The sequence below is a fragment of the Panicum virgatum genome, chromosome 6N (assembly GCF_016808335.1).
Source record: "Panicum virgatum strain AP13 chromosome 6N, P.virgatum_v5, whole genome shotgun sequence".
NCBI lineage: Eukaryota > Viridiplantae > Streptophyta > Magnoliopsida > Poales > Poaceae > Panicum > Panicum virgatum.
This window is the reverse complement of record NC_053150.1, coordinates 11,150,951-11,169,585: the sequence shown is the minus strand read 5'-3', so window position 1 is coordinate 11,169,585 and position 18,635 is coordinate 11,150,951. Positions and strand designations below refer to the sequence as shown.

The 18,635-nt window shown below is 42.9% G+C and overlaps 1 protein-coding gene across 1 annotated transcript; it reads right to left on the bottom strand.

Annotated features, from left to right (window-relative positions):
* Positions 1 to 3,849: 3,849 nt before the first annotated feature.
* Positions 3,850 to 18,029, bottom strand: LOC120677905 (disease resistance protein Pik-2-like). The gene is made up of 3 exons (XM_039959095.1): positions 17,725 to 18,029; positions 17,389 to 17,524; positions 3,850 to 5,451 (listed from the first exon to the last, which is right to left on the bottom strand). The coding sequence occupies exons 1-3, from the start codon at positions 18,027 to 18,029 to the stop codon at positions 3,850 to 3,852; spliced, it is 2,043 nt and encodes a 680-aa protein (XP_039815029.1).
* Positions 18,030 to 18,635: the final 606 nt, after the last annotated feature.

Genomic DNA, 18,635 nt, shown 5'->3' with positions numbered 1-18,635 from the left:
ATTCTAGGCTCTCACGCGTACCAGGATGTATCCCTGGCGACTACCTTGAATGCCCAACCTTTATTTGTCACGCAAAGTCAAAGGCACGGGATAAATCAAGTAGTCCTGTGTTAAGTAAATGGTTGTTTAAACTGTGTACCGAAGACGGACTTTGGCAATCTTTATTGAAAAATAAGTGTCTTAATAATAAAACCATAGGGGGCTGCACTAGCAGGTTATCAGACTCACACTTCTAGAAAGGACTTATGAAGGTGAAAGATCAATTTTTAAGTTTGGGATACTTTAAAGTGAACAATGGAAGTCAGACTAGGTTTTGGGAAGATGCTTGGCTAGGTAATCAACCACTAAAATTGAAATTTCCATCGCTTTTCAATATAGTCCGCAGGAAGCAAGACACTGTTGCTGCTATTCTTAATTCGACACCTCTAAATGTATCTTTTAGGAGAGCGCTAATGGGTCAGAATTTGAACAGCTGGAACAGAATTGTTTCTTCAATAGCAGATTTACAACTCAGTGAGGACCCAGACTTTTTTCATTTGCGACTACACTCATCAGGGCAATTTTCTGTCAAGTTTATGTATGCTGCGTTAGTCAACAATGGGGTTACAGTGTCACAAGATATTTGGTGTGCAAAATTACCAACTAAAATTAAGGTATTTATGTGGTATCTTAAAAAGGGGATAATTTTAACTAAAAACAATCTGGTTAGACGCAATTGGCATGGAGATAAGTCATGTGCTTACTGTCATATTCCTGAGTCTATACAACACTTGTTTTTTAGTTGTACTCACGCGAAGTTTTTGTGGCGCGCAGTTCATGTAGTGTTTGGTATATCACAACCATCTTCTATGGATGATCTGTTGAATTGATGGTGCAAAGTGGGGGATAACAAACATAATTTGTTGCTACTAACTGCAGCCTCGGCTATTTGTTGGACCATTTGGATTTCCAGGAATGAGGCTGTTTTTGATAAATGTAAATCAAAATCATACTTGCAGGTACTTTTCAAGGGAACGTATTGGCTACGCCAATGGGCTCTGTTGCAGCGACATGAGCATGAGCACGCCGTCATCCTCCCATGTCAGCAGCTTGAGGAGGCGGCACTTCGAGTGTTTGCGTCATTTGGATGGTTATCGTTGAGTCAATTAGGTTATCATTAATCACGAGAAAAACTTGTTCAGTTTATTTACCTCGCTTAGACTTGTTTGTGCGAGTGTTTGGAACTTTTTACTCGTTTCGTAATAAGTGGACTGATTCTACCCTGTGTAGATGAAGCCGGATAGTATCTATCCTTTATCTAAAAAAAATCAAGTAGTCCTGGGCTCTTACGCCTATAAGGGTGTTTACCCTATTAACTACCTCAACTACTCAACCTTTCTCTATAGGCAGAGTCAAAGGCACGGGCTAAATCGGGTAGCTCTAGGCTCTCACGCCTAACAGGTGTTGACATTTACCAGCATCACTGCTAGGTGAGTGTTGGTAAGCAGTGCCACCCGCAAAGCCAAGGGGGTAATGAGTATTTTGTAAATTACGAATGAATCCACAAGCGCACGGAATACAGTTGAAGCATTTTACTCGAGAGTATTCTGGTGTGTCATTTATATTTCCGCAGAGAAGACGGCAGTTAAAGTATAGGACAAGTTGATGAACTAATCTAGATTGGATATTCTATTGCATAAATAGGGGTAAGATAAATAATGGATAGAGGTAGTGTGACACACAACTTTCATACTCAGCTCAAGATAGAGTAAAGGTAGGGAGAAAAGAAGAAGTTAGTAGCTCGGGTTTCATGTACTTTAGTTAATTATTATACAGTTTATATCATACTCTACACCATGCACATGATTAAACAAGCTTTAGTTAACCTAGCACTGCAGGGAGACCGCTCATGACTTGTAGAGAAGCTGACCAAGCCATCACGGTACTTTATGGACTTCCTACCCCCTAACCGAACATGGAGGATTTTGATGGCACGAAACAGGGCTGTCACCACCTGCCGGCTACCTCTACAAACCATGGGAAAGGGCGACATCCATCAACATTTAATTAACCCAGACACCATCTCTGCATTAATAAGCGATACTCTAGTATCCCGCGCGGAGCCCCCACCTTTCGGATGGACAGACATCATACTAGAGCAAACATATGAATATTGAAACGGGCACTGGTGCTCTAAAGCTAAACATCTAGTCATGCAAAGTATCGAATAAACATACAAACTAATCATGAAGTATATGTCTGACACCGCAGAATATAAGTCATGCCAATATAAAGAATTATAAGATATGTCTGTTACAAATATCCCAGAGTGATAAAGGAGAGTAAGAGATGAACCCATAACAAAACTCCTGAGCAACTTCGGGACCCGAAGACTAGCTAATTCAGCCTAAACTCCACTAACCTATAGAGCTAAATAAGAGAGGAGAGCTTGAGCTTCAACTTGGTGTGTGTCCCTATTCTCACCCCCTTTACTATTTATAGAAGGGAGCCATTGGTGGTGTACGGGTGCTTGATGCAGCTATGCCTTGCCAAACTGCCATTGGGAGCCAATCACCGATTGCCACGTCAAAGGGGAAAGGCGGTTGTGCCTTGGGCCGGTTGGCCGACCGGGCTGGTCGGCTGACGGCCTAGTGGCGCCAACCGCCCCCAGCGGGGGCTGCCAAGTGGGCCCTCATGCCTTATCCAGGTGAATTGGTTCTGTCCTAAGTCGGTTTCTGCTGAAAGTGGGCCCTTTGATCCGTGTGATCCTGAATCCTGTGCTTTGATTGGTCGACGTGTTTGTACCTCGGATCAATAGGTGCTTGCAGCCTGCATTTTAGCTCATTTTCCAACATTGCATATTTTCTAGAGTCATAGTGGGTTTTAGCATTATTTTAAATATTGAGGCATGTAAGAAATGCAAACTCTCATGATTTTCTGATCAAATTGACGCTTGAAAACAGTCTTTATTGAGCGTCAGCAAGATCCCCCAAGCTGTCCTTTGCTCGTTCCGAGCAAAGCAGGACAAATCAGGTTATTGATCAGAAAATCACTCTAATCTTACTTGCCTATCATGTCATAATTTATAGCAGAGATGTTCATCTAGGAATTTGAATAAGTTGGCCTACATACCTTTGTCTTAGCTCCTTACTCACCCATAGGGCTTTTAGCTTCTCCTCGTCTTGGCTGTTGAGAATTAGAACGGTGCATAGAGCAATACTTACTCACTCTTAGATCAGCAATCCATCTGGAGGTTTTTTTGAGAGAAAAATTTTGAAACCAAGGCTAAGTTCCTCAATGAAGTACAAAGTTCAATTACCGTTCGAAGTAATCAAAATTTTTAATTATAAACTTGGCCAAAAAAATTTGGAATCTTGTGCTCAGGAATTCCACTGATTTCAGAGGGGACTGAAAATATTTGAAAAAGTAAATTGAAGACTCTGAGTAATACACCCGAGTACTACCCAACTAATTGGGTACACTAAACATGAGAGCCTTTTATATATGCTCATAAAATTGACGCAATTGCTGCTTTCCTTATGAAGACCGGACCAAGAGAGCATAAGAGAGGAAAAAGATAATAGAAACGAACAGCTGCAAATTCCAGATACAGCAATCACGATCTCGACGCCTGTGATCAATGTGGCTTGACCTCCAGCTTCGGAGCAGGTTCTTGGTGTGCATGTCAAGTTGCTCCTGCAATGCTTCCTTGAGTGCCTCGTCAAAGGAACCCAGAAGCCAGACTTTCTTGAGGGAAACTGAGTTCTCTAACCCAGAGAACTGCAGCTCCGACCCACGAAGGCAGTGAATCTTGGGCTGGTCAAGCTTTTTCATCGCACCTTCGTGAAGCCATACATGCAACTTGGATTTTCAGGCAATCTCCAGGACTTGGAGTTTCCTGAAAAGGGCATTGGGAAACTGGAGCTCACCATTTTGATCCTTATTGACACGAAGGCGGAGAGTGCGCAGACTTGATAAGCGCCCAAGAATCTGTATAACATCGGGTGTGAACAGTGTAGTCATCTCTAAAGTCAGTTTCAAGAGATTATGAAGACCTTTGATGACCCGTGGCAGCTGATCTATGTGGCCGCACATTTTCAGACTCCGCAGGGTCAGTGGAAGTACAATGTCATCCCAACGAACGAAATGGTTGATCTCCTCGAACTGCAGTGACAGGGATTCCAAATGATGGCTGCACCAGTCAAGCATTCCTCTGGTTTTGCGGCTGATGCCAGACAGTCGGAGTTTTCTCAACTGCAGATGGGAAAGGGATGATGTCTCACCCAGAATGAAAGCATTTACATTGGCAGCGCCCAGCGTTTGCAAGCTTTTCAGTCTCCCAATTCCTTTAGGCACCTCGACGCCACCACTGCGAGAGCCAACTGGTCCACGTCTACGGAACAATGGCAAGCATTTACTTGATGACGTCGACTGCTCTTCAGCGGCCAAGCCGTTGTCATCATGCGTCCATGCTGCGGTAGTACCTGCGCGAATGTACTGCAGCTTCTGCAGCCTGGTGATGCACGGTGGCAGCATGGAAATGGAGGTGTCTCTGACATCCAGGGTTTGCAGCTGCACCATGTCACTCAGGCCCATGGATTCTGGCAGGCATGAGATTCCATGGTTTCCTCTCAAGGAGAGGAACTTGAGGCGAGGTGGCAGCCTCCCGATAGACAGCAGGTGGCCATCATACAAGTTTATGTTCTCTATATCCAGTACCCGAAGCACCCTCATCCTGTCCGAGACGTGGTATGGCTGAAACCATCCAAACAGTGTCAGTGACCGCAGCCGTGAGAAGTCCAAGCTCTCGAACACAACCGCGTAATCAGTGATAGTGAGTGCGCCTTTGTCAAAGCCGGTCCAGGCGGCTAGATGCGGCCTTGTGCCTTCTATGGTGAGGCAGACATGCTCCTCCTCCAGCGCGGAGACTTCAACCGGGAAGAAGATTTTCTCTTCTGCTGGCCGCGAGACGATGTACTCGCGGAATAAACCATTGACGCGGTACCCAGTCACCTTACCATCCTGGCTCAGCGCAGGCTGCATGATGCTCAGAGTGGCAACCTCATCAAAGAGCTTCTCTCTGTACTTCTCCATGCTAATGCCGTCGGTGCCCTTGGAGTAGCCCTCGGCGGTCCATCGCCTTACCAAACGCCTTCTCCTGATTGTGATGTCTTGAGGAAAGATTGATAGATAAAACACGCATGTCTTGAGATGTCGAGGGCAGGCATGTAAGAAGGAACGCATCCAGACAAGTAGGCCCCTCAAGGAATCAAACTCTGGGTTGGTCGCCAGCTCGTCCATGAACTTGACACTCAGATGCCTCATCTCCTGTTTGAGTGAGTCCCTTGGTCTGGTGGCCAAGTATCTTGCCATGGCAGCGATCACTCTGGGAAGCCCGCCGCACTTGGACAAGATAAGGTCTGCTTCTGTAAACATCTGCTTTTTCAGATAGCATCCATTCTCCTCAAGCACCTATTAGGCAAACAGGTGTGAAATGAAAATTCTATTAATATTAATACTACTTTTCACAACTAACCTAAGGGCCTGTTTGTTTAAGCATATAATCCATCTAATAATCTATAAGCTGAAACAAACACCAATGGGATTATAGATAAAAAAAACCAGAGCAATCAGACTTAAGGTATAGAAATTAAAAAATATTACAAAATCTTAATATAAAAGGACTGCATCCCTCTTTCAACCACATGTGTGGTGTAGTAGTTAGGGGAGGCATGCACGAACCAAGAGGTCTGAAGTTTGAATCATAGAGGACGCAAAAATCATTCAAGGGTGGCAAAAATCGTGTTTCTTGGAGGAAAAGAAGGCTGGTCAAGTGGGGGTGCCACTCTTCGGTATAGAATTATTTTTTTGCTGCCATTTGGTATTTTTAAAATGTGATTTTAAATATGTTATTAGTAATCATAATGTCCGCTACCAATGACAATCATTAGTAACGGGCATTATGTTAATGCCCATTACCAATGACCGTTATTGGTAATGGGTTTCTGCCCATTATCGATGACCGGTCATTAGTAACTCATAAATGGTATCGTTGGCTTGGCCTGCCGATGTCAATCTTTGCCTGTTACCAATTACCCTGTTCTCACATAATGATTATGATAGTTCACAGGACAGATTATTATAATTCAATAAGCTGCTCTTCTCTAGCTTATAGATTATAATCTGAATTATATAAGTTGGGTAGAAAACAAACAGGCCCTACATGAATGGTATTGATGTGCCAAATTTCATAACAGGGTTTTCTTGAGTATCAGGAACAGTAAGTGTATCATGTGATCAACCATCAGAACAATTTAAATTTAGCCTCATCTTCAATAATGAGAATAGAAAAGAATAAAAAATTCATAAATAGTTCAGGAAAGGAATGAGATGAAAAGCATTTTGGGTGGTATCAGCTCACAACCAAAATGCTTCATGGGAGGTGCAATATTTTTTTTGTAATTAAATGAAGACACAAAAGAATTTAGCTAAAATATTACTGGAAAATTTAAACAATCGAACACTGCTTGTAAGTAAACATACCATTTTAAACAGATGACGTGCTGCATCGGTTTCTAGACCTTTGATGTTGTACACTGCACCGTTAGATGATACTGCACAATGTTTGGCGACACATTCTTCTCATGTAATGGTTATGATACAGCTTCCAGAATCTCCATATTTAATCAAGTTAGATTTGATCCAATTCCAGTCTTCTTTCGACTGCGCAAACCGTCAGTTACGATGAGGCATTTATATTCATGTAATAGGAGCTGACACTCTTTGATGTGATCATCGGTTTTAAGTGTTTTTGAATATATTTCCTCCACAGAAGTTGATTCGGAATGCAAATCCAGAAGTAAGCTACGAGAAAAGTCTGTTGGATTGAACGAATGGCATACGTTGACCCAAGCATGCTTCTTGAAATTGTCACTGGTCCTGGGTTTGTAGTATATGGCTCCAACGATAACTGATTTCCCAACGCCAGGCATTCCCCACACAGAAATATGACGACGTTCCTGGGTCTGCTCAAAAAGTTCATGCGCCTCCGTGTCACGTCCAAGAAGGCCACAGTTGCGCAATGAATGGTAGGGTTCATTTAGAGAGGGATGGACTCCTCCATCACATTGAAAACCCTGCAAATACGGAAAGAGATGGACAAATAAGTTAAAAAAAATAAGATGAGGGGGTGTCATAACATTCTTTTTTTTGCTAATGGATACCACTATGACTAATGAGGGCAACTTTTTTGCCAAAATTATGGTCAGCAAATTCCAGAATGAAATTGAATGAAAATTTCAAATATGAACAAAATTCCTTACCAGTACTGTTATAATTTCATTATGTTATAGTTATGGTATTCAGTGAGACAAAAAATCTGCTGATTTATTGTGCCAAAATTGTGAGCAAAAGTTGTGAGTAATCGTTCAAGACATCCAAAGATAGATGAAAGGGCCATAATCATCAGATAATTAAAGCCTTTGCGACCATAGAGGTCAAGCTGCTCCATACAATTTTACAAAATCATGTCTTCGATCTGCTCCATAAGAACAAAATATTTGCCAACATATACTAGACACAGTTGATTATGTTTGCGGCTGGATATTCTAGGCATACCTCCTTGAAAAAGACGCAGACAGAGTGGTCAGCTGAGAGCTGACTGAGCTCCATCATTCTGTTTTATTTTTTTTTTGGAAAAGGGAACTTTTATTAATTTAAAAGTGATACATCAAGGTGATACATCGTTTTGAAATTTTCCCGGCCTCTGCCAAAAAGACACACAGCCAACAAAAGTCTTACAAATCCGGACAAGCTAATGACTGTCAATCCTAAGACTAGACCGCCACCCATGTGCCCGGGCAAAAAATTCCTTGGCCACCTGCTCCAAAAAATGAGACACCGCTATAAGGACGTCCTGCAAGGTAGGCGGTTGAAGGATAGCCCACGTCCGTAGCCAGTGTGTTGTAGAGTAGATCACCTGCAAAAAGGATGGTTGTTTGTTATAAAAAATCACAGAGTTTCTGCAGCGCCAAACAGACCAACACAAGGCTGCCGCGCCCACACAGACTAATTGTTTAAACTCTTTAGGTACACCAATCGTCCAATTTCCAAACATACTTGATACATTGCGAGGCTGTGGGAGGCCCCATGCCGCATACACAGTAGCCCATACCAGCCCTGTAAACCGACAGTCAAAGAGCAGATGTTGTATCGTTTCATTCTCATGACAGAAACAACACTGTTCATTTCCATGCTAGTTTCATTTGGCTAAGTTATCTTTTGTTAATACAACTCCACGCTTAAGGTACCAGAGAAAGATTTTTATCTTGAGAGGGATTTTTATTTTTCACAGATCCTTATTTAAGCTGGGAGTATTCTGGTTAATTAGACCTAGGTAATGTGATTTTACAGAAAAAAAAACCTGACCGGTCTAACTTCCATCGGAACTCACCCTCCTCCTCTTGACTTAGTTCAACAGTTGCAAGACGTGAAACAAGGTTGTTCCACATCACAAGTTTGTTGCCAATTAAGTTTCTACGCCAGGATATATTGGGTATAGGTGTGCTGAGTACATCAGCAACCGTGTCTTGTTTTTTCCAAGCGATATTATAGAGCTGAGGAAATTGTTCACGTAGAGATCTGTTTCCTAGACATAAGTCTTCCTAGAATCTTATTTGAGACCCATCTTTGATGATGAAAGAGCCGAGCTTTAGGAAGTCGTTTTTAACTTTCATTAGGCTAGCCCAGAAATGAGAATCACCACTCTTCCATTGGGTTTGGACAATGGGTTTACTCCCTAGGTACTTATTTTTAATGATCTATTGCCAAATACCTTCCGTCGTCAACAGTCGATACAGCCATTTGCTTAGCAGCGCTATATTCTTTAATTCAAGATTATGTATCCCTAGTCCTCCTTGTTCTTTCGGTTGACACAGGATATCCCACTTTGCTAAGCGATATTTTCTCTTGTGCTCATCGCTTTGCCAAAAGAATCTGGAACGGAAATAGTCTAACTTTTTACGAACACCCTTTGGTATCTCAAAAAAGGACATCATGCACATGGGTAGGCTGCTAAGGACCAAATTGATTAATGTTAAACGGCCTCCAGTTGAAAGGTTTTCCCCTTTCCAACTACTGAGATGTTTTTCAAATCTCTCTTGTACCCTCAGCCAATCGTTATTTGATAACTTCTGATAATGAACCGGGATTCCTAAATACCATATTGGGAAGGTTCCCGTATTGCATCCAAACAGCTCCATGTACTCATTTTCCATATTCTTAGCTTCCCCAAAGCAGTAAATTTCGCTCTTATGGAAGTTTATTTTCAACCACGACAGCTGTTCAAAGGCACAAAGAATTGTCCTCAGATTCTAGGCATATTCCAGGTTGTGTTCTAAAAAGAGGATTGTAGCATCAGCATACTGTAAGATAGAGAGACCCCCCTCACTTAGATGAGGTACAAATCCTCCCAGTTGATTGTCTGCTTTGGCTCTGTTGATAAAAAGTGTGAGCATGTTGGTTACTATATTGAACAAAATAGGTGACAGTGGGTTGCCTTGACGAAGTTCTTTTCTTGTTTGGAAGAAAGGACCCACCTCATTGTTTACATTTACCGCTACGCTGCCACCTGATACGAAGGACTTAATCCACCCAATCCATTTGGGTGAAAATCCTTTCATCCGGAGCTTTTGCAATAAAAAATCTCACCTCACCTTATTATAAGCCTTTTTGAAATCTATCATAAGCTCCATCATTCTGTACGGCTTCCCCGTACATAGCCTTGCAACCTCGAGCTGCTGCGTTGATACAATTATTCGGCTTCCGTTCTTCCTATCTGGCAGGTATGGCATGATGGCATTGTAGGGAAACGGGGTAGGCTACGCTAGCATCAATACCGCATATACCCAAGATACTTGTGAGTAGAAGATCATAGATCGTTACCACTAGACGCGCAGCGCAGCGGAAGAAGTCGCACGTCGATGTAGAGGAAGTAGTCGATCACGTCCCACGAACCGAGCTCCTCGTACTTGATCCCAACAGCTGATCATCGCAGCAGTCGCAGCAGCGCCTCCACGGAGTCCACACGTACGGGGATGAAACGCCGGGCGTCGATGTGCTAGCACCGCACGCACGGCAAGGGCGGCGGCCGAGAGAGAGAGGGAGGGGCGGCGGCTAGGAGGTGGCGCGGCTATCAGGGGTCTATCGCCCCCTAGCCCCTCCCTCATATATATAGGGCGTACTAATGGGCTTCTATCTCATAGGTCCATTAGTAACCCTAATCCCTCTTGGATCAATATCCTCTTGGGCCTTTAAACCGTATTGCGATGATGGGCTCTTGGGCATATCACCAACAATCTCCCACTTGCACTAGAGACAATCATACAGGCAAGCTTTCTAACATTCCAAACCCTTAAGTGTGTGACCCGTTAGGTTCATGTGTCGGTGGTCGTGATCGGAAATCATTTCCGAATCACAAGTCAATAGCGGCACCTAGCAGGGCATAGTGACTCACAAATACACATAAAGATCATATCGGCCGAACCTTAGATATACTCATACACCGATCCCTTTGCCACACGATACCAGTCAAGCTCAAAGCGAGATGCGTGCCACCTTTGTGATAGCTCGACCATTCTCTCGATCTAATAGTGGATTCTATTCATAACTAACCTTTAGTCATCATGATTAACTCTTTAATCACTTTGGCATGGCCATGCACTTTCAAATCCAACTATCTCGAGGGGCCCAGAGATATCTCTCCCGTTATCTAGGAGGGGAAATTCCATCTTGATTCGCTCACATCCCATTCCATGTTTCATGACACACCTGTAAGCTACTTTTGTAACTACCTAGTCACGGAGTAGCGTTTAGCAGCCCTAAGATGCATCACTACACACAGTGAGAAACAATGGCGATCTCAGGTCTAAGGATCCAGTAGGTATAACACTCAAGAACAACTGATGGCACATACAAAATAACAATCCCAACATTGTCTTGGAGTGGGTCAATCCAACACCATGTTCACCAACATGTGTCCACATCATTAATCCGATATCTCCATATCCATGATCCGTGAAACATGATCATCAATTAATGCAAGTGCTAGTCTCAACGTCGTTGTTGTCCCACACAACGACATAAACTAGGGATAATTTAGAATCGTATCATTGTCAACAAAGAGTTTCACGAACAAGTCACATACTTGATAATCAATGTAAAAAAATAATCATTCATGGAAAAAATAACAATTATTTATCATTACATAAACATACTCATGACACAAAAAATCTCCCACGCACACTAGAATCACTGATGTAAGTATCTAATACCCATAGATCTCATGTGCGCCTCATGCTTTGGTTGTGGGAGAGGCTTCGTCAATGGATCAGCAACGTTTGAATCCGTGTGCACCTTGCAAACCTTCACATCACCTCTCTCAACAAAGTTACGGATGAGGTGATACTTCCGCAGTATATGTCTGGACTTTTTAGTTGTTCTAGGCTCTTTTGCTAGTGCAACGGCACCACTATTATCACAATAGAGGTCCACTGGACTGGACGCACAAGGAACAACACCCAAGTCAGAAACAAACTTTCTGATCCAAACAGCTTCTTTTGCAGCTTCGAAAGCTGCAATATACTCGGCCTCTGTCCTCGAATCAGCCACCGTATCTTGCTTTGAACTTTTCCAGCTCACTGCCCCACCATTGAGGCAGAAAACAAAATTGGATTGTGATTTGGAGTCATCTTTGTCTGTTTGAAAACTAGCATCGGTGTAACCCTTTACAAGGAGCTCATCTTCGCCTCCCAATATTAGGAACATATCCTTATTTCTTCTCAAGTACTTAAGGATACTCTTTACAATTGTCTAGTGAGATTCACCGAAATCTGACTGATACCTGCTCATAACACTTAGAGCAAAGGAAACATCTGGGTGCGTGCAAAGCATAGCATACATGATCGACCCTATGGCTGAAGCATAAGGAATTGTACTCGTCCTCTTTTGCTCATCAGGTGTCGTAGTACACTGACTCTTGCTTAGAGTAATGCCATGTTACATTGGCAAGAAACCTTTCTTGGAATCTTGCATATTGAACCGATTCAATATCTTGTCAATGTATGTGTCTTGGCTTAATGCAATTAGCCTTTTTGATCTATCTCTATATATCCTAATACCCAGAATATAAGCCGCCTCTCCTAAATCCTTCATCGAAAAACTCTTTTTCAATGAGGTTTTAACGGCTTCAAGCATTGGAAAATCATTTCCGATTAGTAATATGTCATCCATATATAGGACCAGAAACACAAGTGCGCTCCCACTAGCCTTTTTGTAAACACAAGGCTCATCTTCATTCTTGATGAAACCAAACCCTTTGACTACTTCATCAAAACGAATATTCCAACTCCGAGATGCTTGCTTCAATCCATAGATGGACCTCTGAAGCTTACATATTTTCCCAGCATTTTTAGGATCGACAAAACCTTCAGGCTGTGTCATATACACATCCTCACTTAGATGTCCATTAAGGAAAGCGGTTTTGACATCCATTTGCCATATCTCATAGTCATAATATGCGGCAATTGCTAGGAGAATCCGAACAGAATTTAGCATTGCGAGGGGCGAAAAGGTTTCCTCATAGTCAACACCTTGAATTTGTCGGAAACCTTTCGCCACCAATCGTGCCTTATAGATGTGAACATTTCCATCCATGTCTAATTTTTTTTAAAAATCCACTTACAGTCGACAGGTCTTACACTGTCAATTTGATCGACCAAGTTCCAAACTTGATTATCATGCATGGATTTTAACTCGGATTCCATGGCATCAAGCCATTTGTCGGAGTCGGATCCCATCATTGCTTCTTTGTAGGTCAAGGGCTCATCATTTTCCATCAATAATACGTGGTGCTCCTCCGCAATAAGGAGGTTGAGCTTGTCAGTAGCGCGACATACCCTTATAGACCTTCGTGGGGCTGGTGCCTCAATTACGGGTTCTGCAACATCTTGCACATCCCGTGGATGTTCAGTGGTTGCTGAAATTGTTTCGGGTGTTTCCTGAATTTCTTCAAGTTGCACCTTGCTCCCACTAAATCCTTTTGAGAGAAACTCATTTTCTAAGAAAACACCATTGCGAGCGACAAACACTTTGCCTTCCGCCTTATTGTAAAAATAATATCCTTTGGTTTCCCTAGGATACCCCACAAAGAAGCATTTGTCTGACTTTGGAGTGAGCTTATCTGACATCAAACATTTGACATAAGCCTCACATCCCCAAACTTTGAGAAAAGATAATCCGGGACGCTTCCCAGTCCATATCTCATATGGTGTCTTCTCAACAAACTTACTTGGAACCCTATTCAGTGTGAATGCAGCAGTTTCAAGAGCATAACCCCAAAATGACAATGGAAGATCAGCTTAGCTCATCATGGACCTAACCATATCCAACAAGGTTCGGTTCCTCCGTTCGGATACCCCATTCATTTGAGGCGTTCCGGGCGGAGTTAGCTGCGGAATAATTCCACATTGCTTCAAATGATCACCAAATTCAAGGCTCAAATATTCTCCTCCACGATCAGATCGCAGAAATTTAATTGTCTTGCCTAATTGATTTTGTACTTCATTCTGAAATTCTTTGAACTTTTCAAATGATTCAGACTTGTGCCTCATTAAATAGATATAGCCATATCTACTAAAGTCATAAGTGAAAGTAATGAAGTACTGAAAACCACCTCTGGCTATTGAGCTCATTGGTCTACATACATCGGTATGTACAAGTCCCAACAAGTCACTCGCCCTCTCACTATGACCATTGAAAGGCGCTTTGGTCATCTTTCCAAGCAAACAAGACTCACATGTGTCAAATGATTCAAAATCAAATGAGCTTAACAATCCATCTTTATGGAGTTGTTCAATGCGCTTCTCATTTATATGACCTAAGCGACAATACCAAATAAAAGTGGTATTCAAATCATTTGGTCTAAGCCTCTTAGTATTAATGTTACAGACAGATTTATCCTCAAGATCAAGAACATATAATCCATTCACCAATGGACAATGAGCATAAAAAATACCATTGCAAAAAATAGAACAACATTTGTTCTCTATTACAATCTTAAAATCATCAACTTCTTCCAAACATGAAGAAGAAATAATGTTCTTGCTCAAAGCAGGAATGCAATAACAATTATTTAATTCCAAAACTAATCCGGAGGGTAGAGACAAGTGGAAGGTGCCGACCGCCAACACCGCAACCTTTGCGCCATTGCCGACACGAACGTCCAACTCGCCTCTTGCAAATCTTCTAGTCTCACTTAGACCCTGCAACGATTTGCAAGTGTGAATCATCGATCCAGTATCAAATACCCATGATTCACTAGAAGATAATGCAATATTTATTTCTATAACATTTATACCTGAAGTGGAAGTCTCACTTCCCTTCTTCTTCTTTTCTTCCAAGTACTTCTTGCAGTTCCTAGACCAATGTCCCTTTTCATGACAGTGGAAGCATTAATCCTCAGAAGTAGGGCCAGATTTGGCCTTAGGTGCTGGCTTTAGCTTAGAGCCCGAGGACTCACCACCGGAACACTTTTCCTTGCCTTTACCTTTGGGATTAGGAGGCGTCCAATGCTTCCTCTTTTTGTTCCCCTTCTGAATCATCATCACATGATTGGGATTCTTCTTAATGCTCTCCTCTGCTGTCTTTAGCATCCCATGCAACTCACTCAATGTTTTATCCAAGCCATTCATCTGAAAGTTCATGATAAAAGGTTCATAGCTCGTCAGGAGCGACTGGAGAATAACATCAGTAGCCAAGTCTTGGTGAAGTTCAGAACCAAGTCTGTCCAAAGTCTCAATGTAACCAATCATTTTGATCACATGAGGACTGACTGGGCTACCTTCTGGCAGCTTGCACGCAAACAAGGACTTTGAGATATTGAACCTCTCAGTCCTGGCTTGGTTCTGAAACATCCCACGCAGCCCCTCGATCATGGTGTGAGCATCCGCATGCTCATACTGCTTCTGCAGATCAGGGGACATGGTGGCAAGCATCAGACAGCTGACATCAAGTGAGTCATTGCAGTGCTTCTCATAAGCTCTGCGATCAGCAGCAGTTGCATTGTCAGGGAGATCATCAGGATATGGCTGCTCAATAACATACTCCTTTTTCTCTTGTCTAAGAACAATTCTCAGGTTGCGGTACCAATCAATAAAGTTTGTTCCATTCAACTTTTCTTTCTCAAGAACAGAACGCAAATTGAAAGCGGAATTGTTACTGGCAGACATGATCTACAATATTAAAGTAAAGCAAGATTTCAGCACTAAGTTTATGTAAAGACTTTCATTAACTGACTTAACAAAAGACAACCTACTATATCAAAATCATCTTCCCTCTAATGACATATAGTGGTTCAAGATCCATAATCACTAAAATTCTAGTGAGCTTTAGCATCACGGCTAGAAAAGTAGTGATACAGGTAAGTAACAAATTACTAATCACATCTCTATGCGACTCTTGTTTGTTGGGTGGCATCCAATGCCCCAGCCCCAACCCTATGCCTTAAAGCCCAAAACTGTTTTGATAGCTTTGCTGAGTAAACCAATACTATGCTTGTGAATGTCCGACATCCACTCTATATAAAAGTGATAGCTGAGGGTACTCTACTTTGGTAAACCTACCACACAACGATCAAAATTTATAGGTGCAGCTATTGGTAAAAGGCATAAAAAACTCAACCTTTTCTGAGGGAAGCTATTCTATCATGATTAAAGCATCCACCATATGTAAAAGCATGAAAGAATAGTATGACAGGAAAATAAATATCACAGGCATATAATCATATTATATTGTGAATAGTATGACCTCTTGCATCACAATGAGCTCCATCGCCATGGCTCCAAGGTGACCTCCATTGCCATCCGTCCTGTCTTGTGGTGATCATCATCGCCATCATGATTGAAGCCTCCATGAAAAGATACTAAGCTACTACATCTAATAGCTAGTGAAATAATTACATGAGGATTCAAACATCACAAGTCGACACGCAGGTCGTTATACAATAATGGTGCAACCTCAACCCGGTTGTGTTAACTTGCGACACGCAGGCCGCACAAATCATCACATACATCATCACATGACATTGAGGCCATACCATTCACATCACACCTTGCAAAAATAAGTTAGGCGTATGACGTGTTCTACCAAAGTAGCGCTTAGGAAGCCGCTACAGCGAGAAAGCAACGGCGGTCCCTATGAAAATCTCATCATAGTGATCGCATCATCTCAAATCCGAGCCATTCATAATGCCTCAATTTTCACTAGGTCAATCACATTAACCGTGCAAACTTTGCACTTGAGAAGACTGCATCTACACATGACCTCGATCTGTTGGTTCAATCTGCTGACTATGCACACAGTTAGTCCCTGATGGTGATTCCAGCCAGTAGGGACATGTCGTATGCATAACAGAGAAAGAACATGAACTAATCTTTTGTCACATGCCGCGCAATCAACTCACTCCAGTTTTAACCCCTTATGACCAATTGATCTAATCAAACCGTGCAAAAGTAATAGATCCAATCTACTACAACAACATATCACCTATATGCTAATGATCCAGACCAAAAACTACACAAGATGGCTCTGGTACCACTGTAGGGAAACGGGGTAGGCTACGCTAGCATCACTACCGCATATACCCAAGATACTTGCGAGTAGAAGATCATAGATCGTTACCACTAGACGTGCAGCGCAGCGGAAGAAGTCGCGCGTCGATGTAGAGGAAGTAGTCGATCACGTCCCACGAACCGAGATCCTCGTACTTGATCCCAACAGCTGATCAGCGCAGTAGTCGCAGCAGCGCCTCCACAGAGTCCACACGTACGGGGATGAAACGCCGGGCGTCGGTGTGCTAGCACCGCACGCACGGCAAGGGCGGCGGCCGAGAGAGAGGGAGGCGCGGCGGCTAGGAGGTGGCACGGCTCTCAGGGGTCTATCGCCCCCTAGCCCCTCCCTCATATATATAGGGCGTACTAATGAGCTTCTATCTCATAGGCCTATTAGTAACCCTAATCCCTCTTGGATCAATATCCTCTTGGGCCTTTAAACTGTATTGTGATGATGGGCTCTTAGGCATATCACCAACAGGCATGCCACTGAGCCATGGTGGATATGTTTTCTAGGATGATGAGGTACCGATGATTGTTGACTTGCTCCATGAATCCACTGACGATATCATCTTGGGGGCATGGCGACTTTTATTGATTTCAGCAAAGGTAAACCTATGGTTGCTCTACCTTGTTCTTCACAAGTGTTTGCGTTGAATTGAGCCACAAAGTTCTGGATGAACTCGTGGGGATGGAAAGGATGTGTAGGCTTCACCCAAGCGCGGCATCTGAAATTTTCACGGACTGTTGAATCAACATATGCATTCTCGATGATGGATATCTTCCCAGGATCATCTTCTGTTCCGCATACTGAGATCACTTGAAGGTCATTATCATCCTTGTTGATCAATTTGACGAGATTTGAGAGGTCACACTGCATCCTAGAAGAGTCAGTGAGAATGTCTGTGCTCACAGCAGATTTTCGGTTCACCTGGTAGGCAACCGGTTTGGAACCAGAGCCACTAATGAGGTTGTAGCGTATGTTCCTCTGGCTCACGTCCACGGCCCGTGCTTTGAGCTGCGTTATCTCGGTGACAGCTTGGTCCAGGTCCAATGCTTTTCCAGACACATGAAGGGTGACAGCAAGCGGAGCCACAAGGTCTTGAATGAGCGTTTTGTGTCCATGTGGAGGACGAACTCAATGCAGTCCTCAACATCATAGGACAAGTCACGGACCTGCCTCACCCAAGTCCTAACCACATTGTTCTTGATGTGCTCTTCATCTGCAGTGTTGAGAAAGGATTGCATCATCTCAAACTCGCCTGTGATGAACACCAGATCACGCCCAACGATCTGCCACTTCTCAGCCTCCTCCTTGATTCCGGAATTGACCTTGTCTGCAAGCAGTTGAATCGCAGTACTGGAAATCCTAATAATGTCGGCCATTGCTCTCAGGTGTGTACGCTATGTGTTTGCTTGTGTGGAAGAAGATAGCAAGTGGTATTGCCAATAATGCTAAGAGTTGTGTGCCCCCAGCCCTGATGAGCTTATGGTGATGGGATTATAAAAAAGGACGTTAGACGTGAAAGAAAAAATTGGTGGCGGAAACAAATAACATTTTGCTTTTAAACTGTTCTACCGACAGTGTTAAGCACAGGTTCTCCTACTGCCACTTTTCTCAAAGAATTCCTCTTTGCGTTTGCCGTGCGCTGGAAGTAGAGGACAGAAGGTGATAGTAGCCCCTAATGTGAGTAATCCAAAGTTTGCAAAGGACTTGATCTGAGGTGTGAAAATAATTTAAGCATTTTAATGTGTGTGTATATATGTGATCGATAATAAGTCGAGGTATTTCCTTTATTTTGTGTGGCAGAAGCCAGCGGCGCAGAAGGTTACAGGACCGACAAAGGACATCTACATCATGAGCGTTCAAAGAGAACCATCCGGAGTAGAGAGAAGGGGGCTAAAGCAAAGAACATTGTTGTTTTCATCGTGTGCAAGTCACGGATAAGCACTCATGGTATTCGTCCTGGAGATGCACAAAAGGCTAGCGCA

What these genes read in the sequence shown, in the direction of transcription:
- LOC120677905 (XM_039959095.1), bottom strand. Translation starts at nt 18,029, where the DNA reads ATGGCCGACATTATTAGGATTTCCAGTACTGCGATTCAACTGCTTGCA. An exon ending in ACCTTGTGGCTCCGCTTGCT is followed by an intron (nt 17,525 to 17,724) that starts GTCACCCTTCAT and finishes TGACTCTTCTAG; the next exon opens with GATGCAGTGTGACCTCTCAA. An exon ending in ATGCATATGTTGATTCAACA is followed by an intron (nt 5,452 to 17,388) that starts GTCCGTGAAAAT and finishes TTTGCCTAATAG; the next exon opens with GTGCTTGAGGAGAATGGATG.